Source organism: Vigna unguiculata, chromosome 4 (assembly GCF_004118075.2).
Source record: "Vigna unguiculata cultivar IT97K-499-35 chromosome 4, ASM411807v1, whole genome shotgun sequence".
NCBI classification, from domain to species: Eukaryota; Viridiplantae; Streptophyta; class Magnoliopsida; order Fabales; family Fabaceae; genus Vigna; species Vigna unguiculata.
In genome coordinates, this window is record NC_040282.1 from 746,179 (window position 1) to 763,865 (window position 17,687).

The 17,687-nt window shown below is 31.6% G+C and overlaps 3 protein-coding genes across 6 annotated transcripts; 1 reads left to right on the forward strand and 2 right to left on the reverse strand.

Annotated features, from left to right (window-relative positions):
* The first annotated feature begins 708 nt into the window (after positions 1–708).
* LOC114181221 (probable lactoylglutathione lyase, chloroplastic) lies at positions 709–6,631 on the forward strand. Of its 2 annotated transcripts, none has more exons than XM_028067617.1 (9): positions 709–863; positions 1,147–1,345; positions 1,442–1,566; positions 1,685–1,749; positions 1,953–2,165; positions 2,254–2,301; positions 3,321–3,428; positions 3,601–3,715; positions 4,094–6,631. In XM_028067617.1, the coding sequence occupies exons 1-9, from the start codon at positions 764–766 to the stop codon at positions 4,105–4,107; spliced, it is 987 nt and encodes a 328-aa protein (XP_027923418.1). In that variant the 5' UTR covers positions 709–763; the 3' UTR covers positions 4,108–6,631. The 2 variants fall into 2 exon arrangements, with proteins under 2 accessions (XP_027923418.1, XP_027923417.1); XM_028067616.1 differs by having other exon boundaries at positions 711–863; positions 3,601–3,741.
* A 2,229-nt stretch (positions 6,632–8,860) lies between these two features.
* LOC114182189 (casein kinase 1-like protein 3) lies at positions 8,861–13,865 on the reverse strand. 3 transcript variants are annotated; one of them, XR_003604042.1, is made up of 17 exons: positions 13,670–13,843; positions 13,508–13,548; positions 13,301–13,370; positions 13,020–13,168; positions 12,675–12,770; positions 12,493–12,563; positions 12,186–12,247; positions 12,038–12,101; positions 11,851–11,935; positions 11,652–11,778; positions 11,236–11,318; positions 11,103–11,160; positions 10,892–11,007; positions 10,520–10,713; positions 10,229–10,426; positions 9,336–9,416; positions 8,861–9,262 (listed from the first exon to the last, which is right to left on the reverse strand). XR_003604042.1 is itself a non-coding variant. In XM_028068990.1 (15 exons), exons 1-14 carry the CDS (start codon positions 13,743–13,745, stop codon positions 10,531–10,533), a joined length of 1,281 nt encoding a protein of 426 aa, XP_027924791.1. In that variant the 5' UTR covers positions 13,746–13,865; the 3' UTR covers positions 9,971–10,426; positions 10,520–10,530. The 3 variants fall into 3 exon arrangements, 1 of the variants encoding a protein (XP_027924791.1); XR_003604043.1 differs by lacking the exon at positions 9,336–9,416; XM_028068990.1 differs by lacking the exons at positions 8,861–9,262; positions 9,336–9,416 and having other exon boundaries at positions 9,971–10,426; positions 13,670–13,865.
* Positions 13,866–15,191: 1,326 nt separating this feature from the next.
* On the reverse strand, positions 15,192–17,100 carry LOC114182445 (probable xyloglucan endotransglucosylase/hydrolase protein 26). Its single transcript, XM_028069313.1, has 4 exons — positions 16,900–17,100; positions 16,672–16,772; positions 16,382–16,575; positions 15,192–15,846 (listed from the first exon to the last, which is right to left on the reverse strand). The coding sequence occupies exons 1-4, from the start codon at positions 17,075–17,077 to the stop codon at positions 15,438–15,440; spliced, it is 882 nt and encodes a 293-aa protein (XP_027925114.1). The 5' UTR covers positions 17,078–17,100; the 3' UTR covers positions 15,192–15,437.
* Positions 17,101–17,687: the final 587 nt, after the last annotated feature.

Sequence of the window (17,687 nt, forward strand, 5' to 3'; positions counted from 1 at the left end):
TTAATTTAACATTTATATAATATATATATATATATATTATCTATTTTGTGTTCATAATTACTTATTCATAATTTATTCTTTATAATAAATCTATATCAATATATGAAGATGATTATTTCTTTTCTGTCTCAATTATTTATTCACAATTTAATATTTATAATATATATGAAACAATTTTTTCTTTTGTGTTTATAATTAATAATTCCTAATTTACCTTTTATAATATATTTATAATTATATATTAAAATGTTCACAATTATTTTTTTCTACTTTATTTTTTGTAATATAATTTTTTATTTATATTTTAAATACTAGCAATTACTTTTACACGTTTTTTATAAAAAATATTCTACCAATTTTTCTTTCCAATTATTAACAATTATTATTTTTTTCATTTCTCCATTTATTTTATTTTGTTTTTAATAAACATTATTTTTGCTTTATATATTAATTTAGTAATATTATAATATTATCTCTGGTATAATATTCAGTCAAATTATAATATTATAATTTTTGCTTTATAATATTATCTCTGGTATAATATCGTATATATTTAAAAATGTGTAAGCGCATGTGTTTATAATATAAGGAATATTCAGTCACATTTATTAAAAATTAATTAATAAGTTACCTATTATACAATATTTATTTTTCTCTAGAATATCAGGTGTGATGAGTTTTTTTTCTTCTTATTATAAACTCTTTCATTAGCCTAATATTATTCTTGTCTTTCCTACATTCATCACTTCACTCTGTTTCTGCCATGGCTTCTTCGATTCGTCCCTCACTTTCTTCCTTCATGTTACCCTCCTTCTCTTCTTGCAACCCTTCTCAAAAGTTCTCTCTTTTTCATCTCGGTAGCGGTAAGCCAGAGCCATCTCTCTTTATGTCTTTCACCCTTTTGCAAATAGTCCCCAAAGATGCTATCTTTTTCATCTACCATTTGATCAATCAAAGATTTTATACCCAATTTAAAAGGGATTTATGTTTTTCCCATTTTTATTATCAAATCGTGCTTGTTTGTATTAATGTTGCATTTGTCATGTTCTTGTCACATGTTTTTGACAAGAATTGATACTCTTGCACGTTGAGGGTGGTGCGTGTGATTTTTATCAACTGGGGTTGTTCTTGGGTTGTTTTATGCAGGTATTAGACGGTTTCACAATTTTGGCCTGAAACCTTCTAAGTTTTTGAGGCATGATGATGATCACTGCATGAGGGCGAAGGCATCTGGGAACACATCCTCAACTGCTGCACCGGAAAATGCGCTGGATTGGGTCAAACATGACAAGAGAAGAATGCTTCATGTTGTGTATCGTGTTGGGGACTTGGACAAGACCATAAAGTATGTCCATGATTAAATAGTAGAACCTAAGAATCTATATAATTTTCTACATTCTTCATTCTTATGGGAGAGACAAACTTCTTGTCGTGGTTTCAGATTTTATACAGAGTGCCTGGGAATGAAGTTGCTCAGACAGCGTGACATGCAAGAGCAGAGACATACTAATGCCTTTCTTGGATATGGGCCTGAGGATGCACACTTTGCTGTTGAACTTACATACAGTAAGAGCTGTTGGCATTTCTGATAATTGCATAACTTCGCATTTTCTGAAATTTCTTTTACATTATTGAGACGTGAAAACTCTTCTGTTAATGTTGGTTTTCTTTTAACATGTTCCAGATTATGGGGTTGACAAGTATGACATTGGCGATGGATTTGGTCATTTTGGTCTTGCTGTTGATGATGTGAGTTTGCCAAACTTGTTGCTATGATTTGTAAACATTCTTCACTTGTAAAAAATATGTTTTTGTGAACTATTCCAAATGTGTCATTTTATTGTTATTATTGTGGGCATGAAGATGCAGTTGTGGTTATTACTTGGGATTTCTAAGTTCTTTCTGACCAATGTATAATATGAAATTTTCTTTTATTTATAATTATTTACTAGATTTCAAGAATAGTGGAACTTGTCAGAGCTAAGGGTGGAAAAATTACTCGAGAGCCTATGCTTATCAAGGGAGGCAACTCAGTGAATGCATTCATTGAAGATCCTGATGGTTATCAATTTGAACTTTTAGAAAGGCCTCCCTCTCCCGAGCCTTTGTGCAAAGTAATGCTTCGAGTTGGTGATCTTGACCGTTCCATCAAATTTTATGAGAAGGTGAAGGTCAATGCAATTTTACGTTGGTTTGCTGTGTTCTTGTTTTCTATACAGAACATTTATTCGTTTGTGATTACTTGCTGCTTAGGCTTTTGGTATGGAGCTACTTCGAACACAAGATGATCCAGAATCCAAGGTGCCCTTGATACTCATTCTGTTACAGATATTTGGAACTGAGATTTTTTAATGTATCTAGTGTATGCTTAATAGATAGTTTCTGATACCATTTTATCTGGGTGGAAACATTAATCTTGAGGGCAAGAGGGACAGAATCCCTTTCTGATCCTGAGGTGCAATGATCTCTTTCTGGGAGTTAGAAGTGACATTATGATATAACTGTACGAGCTATGGCATTTTGGTGTGTTTTTTCAAACCCAATTCTAAAAAAGTATGCTGTACTTGTTGCCTTTTGTTTGCCTCAATCAACTTGTTTAGAATGGAAGAATTCTGTGTCTGTGTCCCTACCAAATAACTGTTTGTGTATTTTTTTTTATTGTGTGAAATCATGTATCTGAGTGCGCATCGATCAACTTGATATAAGTAAGATTGTGCGATTATCATGTAGTGGTGAAATTTTTTCTTTTTCCCCGGGGCTATCAGAGGTTTGTTGAACAACTTGTGCCTTAGCATAAAAGTTGTATATAACATCTTTTTTCTTCTTTTATCGATTTATGATTCCATAAGTTTCCATCTATGTTTTAAGACAAAACAAGAATACCAACGTTAAACCAATGATTCCTTTTGTTTCTGCCTCCCATACAATCCAGCTGTATCTATATGGTTTTTGATGCCACTGAAACCTTCTATGTATGCAATTGTCCTTAAAATTACCTGTGAAGGTTAGCAAGCCCTTTTTTTGTGAGTTTACAATTGTCCAGAAGACACACACCAACATTAAGAACCATCATCCAATTAATTCTGCTTCCAATTTACTCCCTCATATATTTTGGGAAAGATTCTACATACTTTAACTAGCATATGCTTTCAGATTTATGTTTCTTTTGAAATACATCTATCATCGATTAATCTTTTGAGGTTTAAGTCATTTTTACCACTTGGTTCCATCTTGCTTTTGTTGTCCGAAAAATTGTTCCCATGGCTTGTTTGATGCATTGCATGTGATTGTATAAAAGTTTCTTCTTCCCTTTTTGGTAGAACACAATAGCAATACTGGGATATGGTCCAGAGGAAAAAAGTACTGTCCTGGAGTTAACTTACAACTATGGAGTCACAAAATACGCTAAAGGAGATGCTTATGCTCAGGTAAGCAGAAGTTCCTAGTATTTACATTCTTGATTACATCATTCGAATCTGCTAAGTAGTATTCATTCTTTCAATTTTGCCTTTTGTTTTCTGACGTAAGGAATATGGCTGAGTTTTCATATGAATTTTTTCATTGAAATGCTTGCTACCATGTGTTTCTCTGTGTTCACAGATTGCAATTGCTACAGATGATGTGTACCAAACTGCTGAAGCAATTAAACTTGCTGGAGGGAAGATTACTCGGGAACCTGGACCAATACCTGATATAAAGACAAAGATCACATCATGTGAGGATCCAGATGGTTGGAAAACTGTATGGTTCTGTGAATGTTTTCTTCTCTATTTCCATTTCGTTGTCTATTCATCATTTTTGTTAGAATACACTTTTGGTCACTCGTTATATTTGGTTTAGTCTCAAGTTTGGAAAGTTTTCACATTCGTTCCATAAAGTGTCTCTGTTAGACCAAATCAGCTTTTTCATCAGTTTACCACAAGTACTTCAACCTAACTAATACCATTAGTATGACACTTTTAAGGGATTAAAATGGAACTTCTTAAACTTAGGACAAAATACTGAAACAAAAAAAGATAATGAACTAAAAAGTGTATTAGTCCATTAATGAAACATCTATGACTAACTTGTTTTCATCACCTCTTATGTACAGGTTTTTGTAGATAATATTGACTTCAGCAGGGAGCTGGAGTAGTTCTTATGAGTCATCATTGCAATTTTGGGACTTGATCAAAATTTGAGGCGATGAAAATATTTGCTTAAAATCTTTTTTATTTAAATTAGTTTTTTGGAAATTTTTCATTCTTTAGAAATACCTTTTATATAAGGATAAAAAATATATTTATTTATTATTTATGTTTAGAAAATCAAGATATTGTAAATATTTGATACTTTCTCACATTTTTTTTACATGTTCATAGAGCATGAGTAAAATAAAATGACAAATTTTTCATATAACATATTTCTTATATTTTTTATATTTTCAAAATCATAAAGAAAACCTAATTGAAGTGGTATTGTGTTTTTGAAGTTGTAGAGTTAGGGAATGTATCATAGAAGTCCATTGACATATTTAAAATATTTACTCAATTTAAATTTTTGTTCATTAATATATTTTAATTCTCTTTCAGTTTTGTAAATATAAAAATAATAAGTTGAATAGTATTGTACATGTTGGTGAATAGTAGCAATAAAGCAAATTGAGTTGAAGGATACTACAACTTACAATAAAATCTTGGGTTAATGATATTTATGGTCCCTCAACAGATGACCCACCTTTGATTGAAAATTTGGAATACTTAAACTTTAGTTACTGTAGTGAAGAAATGGCACTACAATGCACAAAAACTTATTATTTTAGCAATTAAAAATTGGATAACTAAAACAGAACAATCTATATCTCCAGTCAAGGATTAAGGAGGGAGATAAACTCTTGTTACAGTTTTATTGTTAAAAGATAATTCAGAAAGTTAATTAAGAATGTTATATTTAAATTATTTTTAACTTTAACTTCTAAATAATGTCAGACTATTAAAATACCAAAACAAGAAATGTTATCAAAGTATCCTGTTTTATCATTATTTATCAGAAAGAAAAGTTACATAGCTAATCACAGTTTGTTTTGTTGACTTTTATATGAGCAATATTAAACTCATATCAATGATGACTGTAATTAAATGGTAGGTAAAACCATTTTGCACAAACATTGTGCTCTATTTGTTATCAGTTAAAATAGAATTAGCAATGAACCTGATTGAATAATAAGTTTGGATATGAAAGATACCCAAATTTGATATGCAGAGTGAGAGTGGACTTGAATTGTGATAAGATTTAGTGGTTGAAGTGAATGAGAGAAAGCAATGATATTGAATCAGTGTGAAGTGAAGTTTTACCTTCCTAGTTAGTAGTATGCATCATTCTTTAAGTGCTGCACAGAAAAGGACAGGTTTGATTCCCACTCATGCCTCTGCTTTAGCCACTCATTATTCCTCTTCCTCTATTTACATTTATTCAACCATTTCAATCTCCATTCCTCACATTCTAAGAAACTTGACATGATTGAAGAAATTTGTAAGATTACTGTTCAATGGCATTTGAACATGTTTATGAACACACTTAATCAATCATAACACACCCACAAAATAATCACCTTTATCTTTATACCTATACTCAACGAGTTTCATCAATCATGTATGTACTCAATTGTGTCTGTTTGTAAGTGTGACTTAAATGTCTCAACTAGCATTCTTGCCTCAACAAACATGTGTGTTAAAGAGGAAGAGGGTGGAGATCCCGTATCAACTAGAGATAAGACGATTTTATTTTACTTCTTAATATGGTATTAGAATGAGTTAGAATCCATCCTAACGAAATTTGTTATTTTTTGGGTTTATCATTCCATCTATTATCGAATCGTTATCTAATAATCTATTAATGTCTAGTTCCATATTGTCTATATGTCCTGACATGAGGAATGTGTACTGCAGATCCCAAATTAACTAGAGATAAAGCAAGTTTAGTCTTTTCTTGACAAAAGGAGTGGTTTAATGGAACTTCAGATCATAGATGTTAATCAGATATGAAGTACCAAAAGGGAATATAATATGTTCTGCAAAACTACAGAAGTCAAATATACTATATAGTAAAACAGCAGTGTGCAGAAGATGGGACCATACATAGTTAACCAAAAGATATTAAAAGTATTAGGCCTTGCTCAAATTTCTAAAATCAGGTCCAATTGAATTATGGCCATAATTACCTTGTTTTCTTTCTTTGGTCCATAATCACCTTATTACTTTTACTCTCTTGATTTTCTTCATTTGGCCAAAGGGCATGCACTGATTTACTTATATATCAGCTTCCTTTGTTCTGTTCTTTCAAGTGTTACTCCTCTGCATCAACAATGAATCATGGCAGACAAAGCTCAAAGGTACCCTTTGGAGAGAAAGAACTCTTCACTTCATCATTTTTTCCCTTCTCTCCCTTCACCCTCTTCACACCAAATAATCACACCCTCTTCAGTTTCTGCCCCATGTTTTCTACCTTTGAATTCAATGAGCTGAACAATTCCAATTCCAATTCCAATTTCAATTCCTTCACACCAAATGAAGATTCATCTGGCTATTGTGATGTTCTTGAGAACCTTTCTTGTGCCAAGTCAGACACAGATTCATCCAATGAGGCATGTGGTGATGAATCAGATGAAGAAGTGAGTTTGGAGGAGTTGCTGCAAGATGGAAAAACAAAGGAGAAAGTTGAAGTATTGGCTGCAATGGTTGGAGTTGAAACTACTGATCCAGCAACTGTGCTGAAAGAAGTAGTGAGAATTCTTAAGGTTTTGAACAGGATAAATCAGTATCAGTTAAGTGCTTAAATGAGGTTAAGAATTTTAGTTCTTCTCATATCATGGCCTCAACCATTTTTTTTACTTCTTGAAATGTGACTTCTGCACTTTTTCTCATGTCTTTGAATCTAACACCTATAAAATATTGAGCTTCATAATTTTCAGTTGGGTATTTCAGCTTTGTATCTCCTTTTCTCAGAAAGTTAACACAAAAAATTCATCATGGGTGACTTCAACAGTTAATAATTTGTGTAAAGAATTACTTTAATAATCCAAACGAGATCGTTTATGTATAATGCTTATGAAAATACTGAAAATATGCACAAATTTTCCATGTGAAGAAATGTTCTGGATCACAAAGAGAAATGTATACTTGTCATAATTCCTGAAAAAAACATACTGAAAGACATTAATAGTTTTGTTTTGGCTTTTTCATTCTTTATCATGCATCAATGCTTCCAATAGTTTACTTTGACTCCAGGAAATACAACGTGTAAATGGTTTTTAAAACTAGATGTAACAATTAAGAACATAGATATTTAAAGAATGTTAATTAATTTTTCAACATTTTTAAGATATTATCTTCAGCTCACATGATTTTTTTCTTTTTTAATTTTGTGATAACTAATCAATGTCATTAAACATATGTTCGTCTAAATTAGATTTGAAAAAATAGGTTGAATAAGAGGATCCTAATAATAAGTAAAATGGAATGAGTCAAAGTTAAAAAAATACAAACCTAAATTGAAATGGTCAGATTTTAGTTTGATTTGTTTAATATCTATCTTAATAAGTTTAGGTTGGATTGATCTTCAAAAATAATAATTATAATTCTAAAAATATAAAAATAATATTATTTTATTAAAACATATATACATATTAAATCTAGCTAAAACGAGTTTCTAGCCTCATATAGGATGAAACCAAGACAATATTATTTTTCACTCCATCCCTTAGATTAAACATTTACCTATTTTCCCAATGTTAACATTAATTTTACCAACCATTACATTTTAATTTTGTATCTCACATGTCATAAAATTTAAGTTTAGATCTTTTATATTAATTTACCCAATCTTTATCATAAAATAAAATAAAATAAATTGATATACATTAAACCACTTTTAATTATTGATGAGATATTAGACAAGATTAAAATACATAGTTTACAGCTTCTTATAAAATCAAATCAATGGAAAACAGTTGTGGAGGGAAGAAATAAATAGAATATCCTTAAGTATTGTGTTGTTTTGAAGTAAAAGGTACATTCTTAGTTACAAAATTTTCAATAATATTTATTTACATTTTTATTTTACTTTCATTAATATTTAATAAATATATTTTCACTTTAAATTTTGTTTAATACTAATCTTCGTCAAAATCTAACTTTTACATGTATCATATTTTAATAATATATTTTTTAAATCAGTAACATATTTAATTTCTCTACAATATAATTTAATCCATAATATTCATCATGTACTTTTAATATATATATATATATATATATATATATATATATATATCTTTTAAGCACGCTTTAAAAATAGATCTCGACCTTAGTATTCTGCAGTAAAAAAAGTCGAGACTAATGAATTACTGTGTTTGCATTTCGTTACCTAATTAACTAATTATGCCTTGTACCAAATTATTACTTCAAAACAAGAGAAAATGCTTTATTTTTTAAAAAATTATACTCAATAAAAATCGTAAAATTATGAAAATTACATAACTGCAGTTGTTATTTTCTTCCTTAAAAATAACTGATTTTTTAAAAGTTGAAACAAACAAAAATAACTACAATTTTTTTTTTTTTAAATTGAGATAAAGGAGAGGAAAGAGTTAACGCTAAAATTGTAAATTTTTCATTAATTTAGTAATTAAAATAGTGAAATTTTCTCGATCCAAAGTGGAAGATAAAATTAAGAAACTTACCTTAAAAAATTTATCTAACGATCATGATTGGTCAAGATGTCCAAAGGGGGATATTTGAATTATAAACAGTTGATATAATATAAATATAAAAATGCAAATTTCATTTAGCAAAAAAAGTTATTAGAGGAAGAGACCAATCAATACTCAGTTACTTCCAGCTTTGCTTCTAAGAGAATATCTACAAACGTTAAAAATGTCTTTAACTGAAATAACTTACAGAAGGAATTAAACTTCGTTTCTAGGCATGTAATTCTCACTCTACGAAAATGAAATTCCTTTCTATGCATATATTTCGATTTATGAGGCTTACTTATACCCAGCAAGAATCAATTATTTGTCCACCCATCAACTCATAGACCTTCGAAAATCTTAACCAAAATCCATATCACAAGCAACATCAAAATCAATTCTCAAGCTTGTGACAAGTACTTCCCCAAAGTGCTATGTACGAATAGGTATGTTCCCGTTGACAATGACATCGATATAACACCAATTGTCACTCATGTTTCACCCTTCAGACAATATAGGTTGAAAAAAGAAATCCTGCAAAAGAGAAAGTGTGAACTGATTGATAATAAGCTGCTCATGCACTTAAAAAGAATACAGCAATCCGAACCTTGAATTACAATGACACAACCAGATTTCATTCATCCCAAGAATGACTAGTTAATCTGGCTGACCGTCAAATTCAAGCTACCTACAAGTAAAAAAGTGTTTTTTGAGCAACATAAATAAAATTTTGAAAAATAAGAAATATCACAGGAGGTAATCTAAAAGAGCAAATCGTTGTTTATCAACCATGGATAATTGAATAAAATTCAAAATTTGACAGTGACAGGTCACTGGAGATTTTTCTTGAATAACATCTAGATTTAGACTAAACTGGAAAAAACCAATGATGAAATACAGATCCCAGAAATTAGTAATCTCATAGACTAACATAAAACTACAATTTGGAAGTATTAAATAACTGCTACCAAAAACTACCTTTGATTTCTGTTAAGAAACCATTATTTCAGGAATCATTCTGCAATAATTCTGCCTCTGATTTCATAGTTAGATTCTCTTAAAACATGATCACATTGACAGGAATAGCAACTTACCATCATCAGAGGCAAATGATCTGACAGTGATAGAAAAAGTCAGAACACCAAAATAGTTGATAAATATTTATGAGAAAAACTTTCAGCTAAAAATTAATGGCTAACAAAAGCCAAAAACTAAAATCAAATATATCTTATCAGAACCACCTGAAAATACACTACAATTCATAATATCATCAATCAATTTAAACGAAACTGTGCACCATGTATATATGTATTTATATATCATATGGCCAAATGATAATTATCATCAACAAAAAGGGGAAACAAGGCTACATTCACGCATTAATTTTACATAAAAACATGGATACACAAGATTGCTGCGTGTCACATTTGAATTTATCTACATCAAAGCAGCCAAGCCTGGGTAGTCTGTAATTTATACCAAACAATCATTTGCAGTCACCTTAGGAAAAAAAGCAACACAGATGGTCTCAGAAGATGACGAGCTTTGAAATTTATCATCCTTGCAGCACATTTGCAGTCTCCATAGATAGATCACTTGAAAATTCTTGACCAAAAATGTAAGGTTGAAGCAAGCAAATATCTTAAATTTTTGCAGCTTCATAAATGTGTACGGGAATCTTCTAGATCAGAACCAAACCTGGGAAACAGCATAACATGAAGTCAGTGACAGAGTGGGGCACAGTGACAATAACACTCGCTGCAGCACATTTATTATGAACCATAAAATTACCATATTGGTATTCATTTGGCAGAAGATATGCGCTGCACAGATGAAATCCAACTACTTGAAGGGCCAATTTTATTACTTCCTTGCCCATTTACTATGTTAGCAGCTTCAGTGGACAAGGCAGGCTTCAAAGAGTTCCTTTTTGAGGTGCCAGCAAGAGAGTATGAGGTAGAGGGTATATTTGCTTCACCAAAAATCTACAAGTAAATGAACAAAATAATTAAATCATGCCTGTTAAATGCTAAAAACTGATCTATTCCATATTGAATTATAATAGCCTGCAACTGCAACTAATGAATTGACTCTTAAGTGTTCTGAGACGATCATAAGACAATCATAGCAAAATTCATAACTATTTAATCAAAGATGACTTACATTCTTGTCAAGAGGCTTTTCAGAACCCAAATTTTTTAAACCAGGTGATTTAAACTGAATTTTAACACCGGAACCAGTTACATTGCCTGATTTAATGCGTTCTGCTGACACATCCCCTGAATAAGCATTAATATCGGTCAATAAGTGATAATGAACAAGACATGTTTAAGCAGAATCACAAAATTATGTAACTTATTTCAGATGAACCAACCTCGATTGTTGTCCACATCCATTGGCACTGCAGGAGTGCTGCTTGCTCCAGGGACCATCTGTAATATGACAAAAATAGTATTATAAGCATGGGAGCACTCAAACCTCTATACACGTAAAGTAAATATACTTACAGACATGCGAGGCTGGGTCCTATTCTTCTGTGCCTGCTGGTACTTTAAAATAGTCCAATCAAATACATAATCAAATTCATAACCTGCACAAACCAATAAGGATAAGTTACATAAATGTAGATAGGAAAACAAAAATAAATTATTGGACACGAATGGTGTTGCTTAGTGCTTCACACTAAGTATGTGTGTATAACATAAAGATTGCAGACTTACAGATGGTATATATATTGCCTTTTTTTTCCTTTCTATTTTAAAAAACTCACTTCCTTTCTTTTGATATATTTAAAGGACATGTTGAATCTCATTTACTAGTTATATTAATAACTTCCATGCCTAAAGATGCTACTCCAAAGGAATATAAACACATTCCTGCAAGTATGATCCAATATTATTCAAGAAATCATCAAAATAATCACCTTCACGAGCAAATAGATCCCGAAACAGGCGCTTCAAGAAACCATAATCAGGTCGCTGATCAAAGGTCAGAGAGTGACAATAATGAAAGTATGAAGCAAACTCTACGGGATGAGATTTGCATAAAACCTGTGGGAAATAACAGACAAATAAGAATCGTGATCGAACACTTCACATCAGATAAAATGTCCAAACACTAACCTCAATAGGAGTTGCTACTTTCTTCTCACATATTTTATCATACTTTTGCTTCTTTGTTGCAGCCTTTAGGTTTTGCCAAGGAAGGCTAAACACAAAAGTTAAGTTATTTAAAGTTAACACATTTCATCGTATTGCTCTCAATAGATAAATGTTTGTGGAAGAAAAATATCATGAGAAGAATGTCTACCTTCCTCTGAGAAAATACAGAAGCACATACCCAAGTGACTCCAAATCATCCCGTCGACTTTGCTCTACAAAATAAAGTACAAATTGAACATAAGGAAAATTTGCATTTTACGTGCAGTGAAGAGCTTAAATAACCTTTTCCGACTTACCAATCCCAAGATGAGTATTGCAACTTGCATAGCGTGCAGTCCCTGTTAAGTTTTTGTTTTCCCTGTTCAGTACAACTTGCTAGCATTAATTCTGGCATATTTATCAGGGATGAGAAGAGAATAAACAAAGAAAGAAATACTCTTAAAAATGTTAAGTTTTATTCATGAAAAATTATTAAGAAATCAGTTGGATATGCAGGTGGAAGACAAGACGAAAAAATAAAAATTACATGACTCAAACATCAAACCCTAAAGAAAAAGGAAAGAAAACTAATTCAACAAAATATTGTAGTATAAAGTTAGTGACCTGTAAGGAATGTGACGATTAGTTGTGGAGTCCCTATATCGTTTTGCAAGCCCAAAATCAATTATGTAAACCTGACAAGTACAACGTGAATACTTTTCAGTTGATGCCATGCCAACAGATATCTGAAGGAATAAAAGTGCAAGTCAACCGCAAATGAAGGAAAACCACAACATGAAAATCACCTGGTTTGCCTTACGACCTAGTCCCATGAGAAAGTTGTCAGGTTTTATATCCCTGTGTAGGAATCCTTTAGAATGCACATATTCAATTCTAGTCATCTGCACGAAATTAAAAAAGAAAAGCAAATTCAACATCAAATGCACACTTCACTCACCTAGTATCACGACGAACACAAATTTACAACACAGTGCCACCGACGGCAATTTCTTTTTTCTAAGAGACTAAATAACAGAACAAGGCTGTAAAATCAGGTTTTGCTGTCCTTTGAGCTGAACCCATGGACAATTAGCATACGACATAGTAACCCATATGTCCAACAATAATAATTTAAAGAGATGGCCGGTTACCATTTGATCAGCTAACATCAACACGGTTTTGAGGGAGAACTTTCTTCCACAGTAAACAAACAGATCCTCAAGACTAGGTCCCAGCAAATCCATAACAAGCACATTATCCTCTCCGTCGACACCACACCATTTTATGCTCGGGATGCCACCTGGATGAAAACAATGCAAAACTTCCAAACTTCACTATCTTCCTCACAGTAAAACCTTCCCCTCAGACCCATGCACCATACTAACAATAAAAATTAAATCAAATCGCTTAAACCAATAAAGAAAAAACATACTTCCTCCTTGTAGAATATTGTAGAGCTTGGCCTCGTAAAGCAATTGCGGATGCTTCGTTTTACTGTTCTCCTGCAACACCGAACAAAAAAACTTTAAAAAAATCGAAAGTAAACCTCGACCACGAAATAACGCATCCAATAACAAGAAAACTGAGCTGAAACAGCAGGACTTCAAATTAAACAAAAGCGCAGGAATAGAAAGCGTACGATCTTGACCGCGACAATTTCGAAGGTATCAATATGCGTCGCTGCGTAATTGAATTGAATCGCAATCAGAACGCAATAACATTAACATCATGAACAACAACAATTGTAACAATAATAATTAGGAAACGAGATTCGTGATTAAAAATCGAGTGAGAGAGAAACCGAGGTAGATTTCGCCGAAGGATCCGCTTCCGATCTTGCGACCTAGCTTGTACTTGGCGCCGATGATGCGCTCCATGGCCTTAACCCTATCGACCGCTGCGCTACAACAATACAAACAAACGCACGCTTCGATCCCAAAGCAACAACACCCAAAACCAAACCAAACAAAATCACTGGTGGAGAACACAACAAACAAATACGCACTACAGGGTATTTTTGTCTTTTCACCTCTTCATCCTGTTTCCTTCTCATTTCCTCTACCCATATTTTTAAATCCAAGACACTTAATTAAAATTCTAAATTTCTTAATTTTGTAAACTTTAAAAACATATAAAATCAAAATAAAATATGTAACCATAACTAAATTAAATTCTCAATAATATTTTGTTAAGAATATATATAAATAACTTAAATATATTTTTACCATAAAATCATAAAAAATTATTATTTAATTTTATAAAATAAAATAATTATATTAAATTTAATTATCTTTTTATAATTTTAAATTAATTTAATAAATGTATTATAATTTTAAACTTTTAAAATCCTGTGTTAGTGGTTGCACGGGTATAGATGCTAGTATGTAACCATAACTAAATTAAATTCTCATAATATTTATTAACCGTAATTATAAAATTTACATGTTCAGTAAAAGGTTAAGTTAGTTTGTATTTCTAACTATCAATAGTTTTTCAAAAAGGTAAAAATTCATTTAAAAATAAAAATGACATATTAAAATATAGTTGATTAAACGATGACTATTTTGCTTACAGTTTTATTTGTAATTTTTCTTGTTTTTTTTTTCCTTAAAATTGGCACATCTTTGTAGTTTCTTTTCTCATAACTCCAACAAGTTAATTAGTTCTAGAAATCAGAGCAAGAATTATTCTTTTTGCGGAGAGTACATTATTCTTTTTGCAGAGAGTACGCATATTTATTTGCATACTGTTACTTGTTCTAATTTTCCTTTAAACAACTTTATTTTATTAAATAAATGAAGTTTTCCAAGATTATGTTAGACTTATTTTTTTTAATTTTGTTTTTGAAATTTAATTTCGGAAGTAAACCAAGAAGAATCCTAGGTTTTGATATCCCTGCTTTATTGTCCTGAGGTGTGAATGTGTTGAGTCTAGATTTTTTATTGTTTTTTTTTTATTATTTTTTGTTGAATATTAAAAGTATACTATATTGATATTTTAAATATTTTTTTAGTATATTTTAAAATATCAAAATTAATAATAATCGATATATTATGAAGAGACATTAGAGGAACAACATAAAAAAATCTAATCGAATCCGGATTTTGTTTTGCTGCAAAACTTTTTTGGTTGCATGTTTTTATAGGTAGGTTATTCTGATTTGAGTTTGTGATTATTTAAAGACAATCACACAATTATGAAGTGTAACATCATCATACTTATATATTATTATACTATGATAATGAAAGCCTCTATAGACATGATCTTCAACCTAGTATGCTTTTAGATAAATGTATCAGTAAAATCATTGGCATCGATACAAATTTCTTCTAGACAGTGGTCAATTCATAATGTACTCTTTATTACAGATAATATTGGTGTGTGGCTAATTTACCAATGGCATGGAATGAATATGATGCTGATTTGAAATACAAAATCCAGAATGGAATTTGGCGTACAAGAAAGGAATCACAGAGATTGAAGAAACACAAACAAATGGAACAAAAACAAAAGCAATAATTGAATGAAAAAAAAAAAAGCATTTTTCATCTTGCAAGTCTTTCTGGTGTTTAGAATTGTGACTTGAAGCATTCAGGAGGCATCTGTGCATTGAATCTTTTGGTGTCTCTGCAATAATCATAGATCATGTGATTGTTTCTGACCCAATTCAGCTGACCCAGTTGAGCATAACTCAGTTGCTTGTATGTGGGAGAAGTCCACCAATTGGCAGGGATATTTGAAGAACACTGGTTGATGCTGATTGCTCCATTCCACTTGCAAGCCCTTGCTCTAAAATTATTCAATCTAGCTATGAATGGTGCACCACTCCAATTTGTCTTAACAAGTCCACCTCTTGTTGCCCAATCATCTGCATTCCACAGGCTGGTATAAACCTTCATTCCTTGCCTGTTTGGGAAAGCAATGCCCTCATTTTCATAGTTGCGGTACACCCTAATTGGTATACTATCAATGTACCACCTGAGGAAGCAACAAAATAACATAGATCATGTCATGAACTCATAAAAGTGAATACTCATGCATTTTGTTTATCTTTGATGATAGAATCACTCTGAATCAGCCTGCATTCAAGATACTGGTCGTTTTGGAGCATGTGCTCCATCACGGTGTATCGGAGAGTGTGTTAGAAGTAGGTTTTTAAACCTAACTCAACCTCACAACTCGATATCGAGTGGAATAGAATGTTCAAGAAAATTCGTTAAGATAAGCTCTAACTTGGTTCTGATACCATGTTAGAAGTGAGCTTTAAACCTAAATTAACCCTACAAAACCAGTTTGAGGTGACGATTGCACCCACTTATATATTGTGAATTGATCTTATCTCTAGTTGATGTGAGACTTCCAACAGAGTGGGAGAAAAAAAAGGTATTTAAACCGTACCATGAATTCTAAACGATATGAGACTATTGAGTGTGATAGAAATAAAAGGTAAAAACAGAGTAAATGATGTAATTAACTCAGTGCTGTGAGAGTTTTTAACAGTTTATCAACTTACACAACTTCAAGTGGGTTCCAGTGAATGGTGTAATTGTGAAAATCAGCAGTAGGGTCAAACCAGAGGTAGAATTGTTGTTCTCTGCTTCCATTTCCTAATGTGTATATGTTTGTATGAACAATGTATGGTTGTCCTGAAACGTTGCCTAAGAACTCAAAATCTATCTCATCATGTTGGCTTCCTGTAGATGAAAGCTGCACAAATTTTATGGATGACGTATTTGGTCAACAACACTGCAATTTGATTAAGTTAACTGATTTGAAATCCAACTACTGCACCATTGAACTTACATAGTATGCAGTAACTGTTCCTGCAGAATTACCAGGAACCAACTTGATTCGTGATTCAATACTTCCAAATAAGAAAGCTTTCTTTGTTTGAGCTGCAGATCCTGAAATTCAAATGCAAAACCAAATATTTCAGATTAAGATGATAACATATATAGAGTAATTAACTTCTTTTAACGTTGTTTATATTGGTTATTAATCTTGTGCAAAACTACTGCATGAGTTTTTCACCTGAGGTTTGATCCAACACAAGTTGAAGATCTTCACCCTGCATTGATGCATGTTGATAACCCCAAGTGATGTACATGCTTTTGGAGAAGGTGGCATCCACCATGACTATGCTAGAAGCCACCGCAGAGAAGAACAAAACTACCAACAATCTTTCAAATTGTGCCATGTTAACAGACATGAAAAAGTTTGATGTTTAGAAGTGAAAACTCCAATGCATTGTCTCCTTGTTCTTGATGTCTTTATATAGCAGTAGCAATGTCACATTCTCTGAGAAATATTTGACCTTTCCTTAGGATTTTGTTTTTGAAATTGTTATTTTTTAAGATTGTCAAAACTCCTCATAAATAAGTTTGACAACATTAGCTGTCCTTTTGGATTATAATTATTAATATAAAGATCAAACTCAAGTTTTAATTATATGTTCAATATTCTTGAATCTGATGTTTAAGTACTTTAGACAGTTATCATGATCAATGAATAATAATAGTAAAGGGTTATATTTGAAAACCAATATGCAGTAAAGGAGTTTAATCAGTAAAACAAACACTGCACTTTGATTTTTATGATCAGAACTTGAAATTTTGTTCTGTGATGAATTGAGAACATGAAAGCAAAAGAAAGAAAACAGACATAGCTGGAACGCGGAGAAAAATGTCGTGCCAAAGAGTAGTGCCATTGATGAGTGACACCAAGGTCGTGCACACCTGATACAAGAAAATATTCTTTTTTAGGAACTGTTTGTGCTCTTTTTTTAAAGATTAAGAACACTTTTTGTTCCTTACTATATT

Coding starts and splice junctions, on each gene's coding strand:
- LOC114182189 (XM_028068990.1), bottom strand. CDS start 13,745: ATGGAGCGCATCATCGGCGCCAAGTACAAGCTAGGTCGCAAGATCGGA. Junction 12,564..12,674: donor TAGGTCGTAAGGCAAACCAG/GTGATTTTCATG, acceptor TGTACTTGTCAG/GTTTACATAATTGATTTTGG. Junction 11,779..11,850: donor AAGTAGCAACTCCTATTGAG/GTTAGTGTTTGG, acceptor TATTTCCCACAG/GTTTTATGCAAATCTCATCC.
- LOC114182445 (XM_028069313.1), bottom strand. CDS start 17,077: ATGTCTGTTAACATGGCACAATTTGAAAGATTGTTGGTAGTTTTGTTC. Junction 16,773..16,899: donor TGTGTTGGATCAAACCTCAG/GTGAAAAACTCA, acceptor TTTGAATTTCAG/GATCTGCAGCTCAAACAAAG. Junction 15,847..16,381: donor TGGAACCCACTTGAAGTTGT/GTAAGTTGATAA, acceptor TTGCTTCCTCAG/GTGGTACATTGATAGTATAC.
- LOC114181221 (XM_028067616.1), top strand. CDS start 764: ATGGCTTCTTCGATTCGTCCCTCACTTTCTTCCTTCATGTTACCCTCC. Junction 1,750..1,952: donor TTGGTCTTGCTGTTGATGAT/GTGAGTTTGCCA, acceptor ATTATTTACTAG/ATTTCAAGAATAGTGGAACT. Junction 2,302..3,320: donor AAGATGATCCAGAATCCAAG/GTGCCCTTGATA, acceptor CCTTTTTGGTAG/AACACAATAGCAATACTGGG.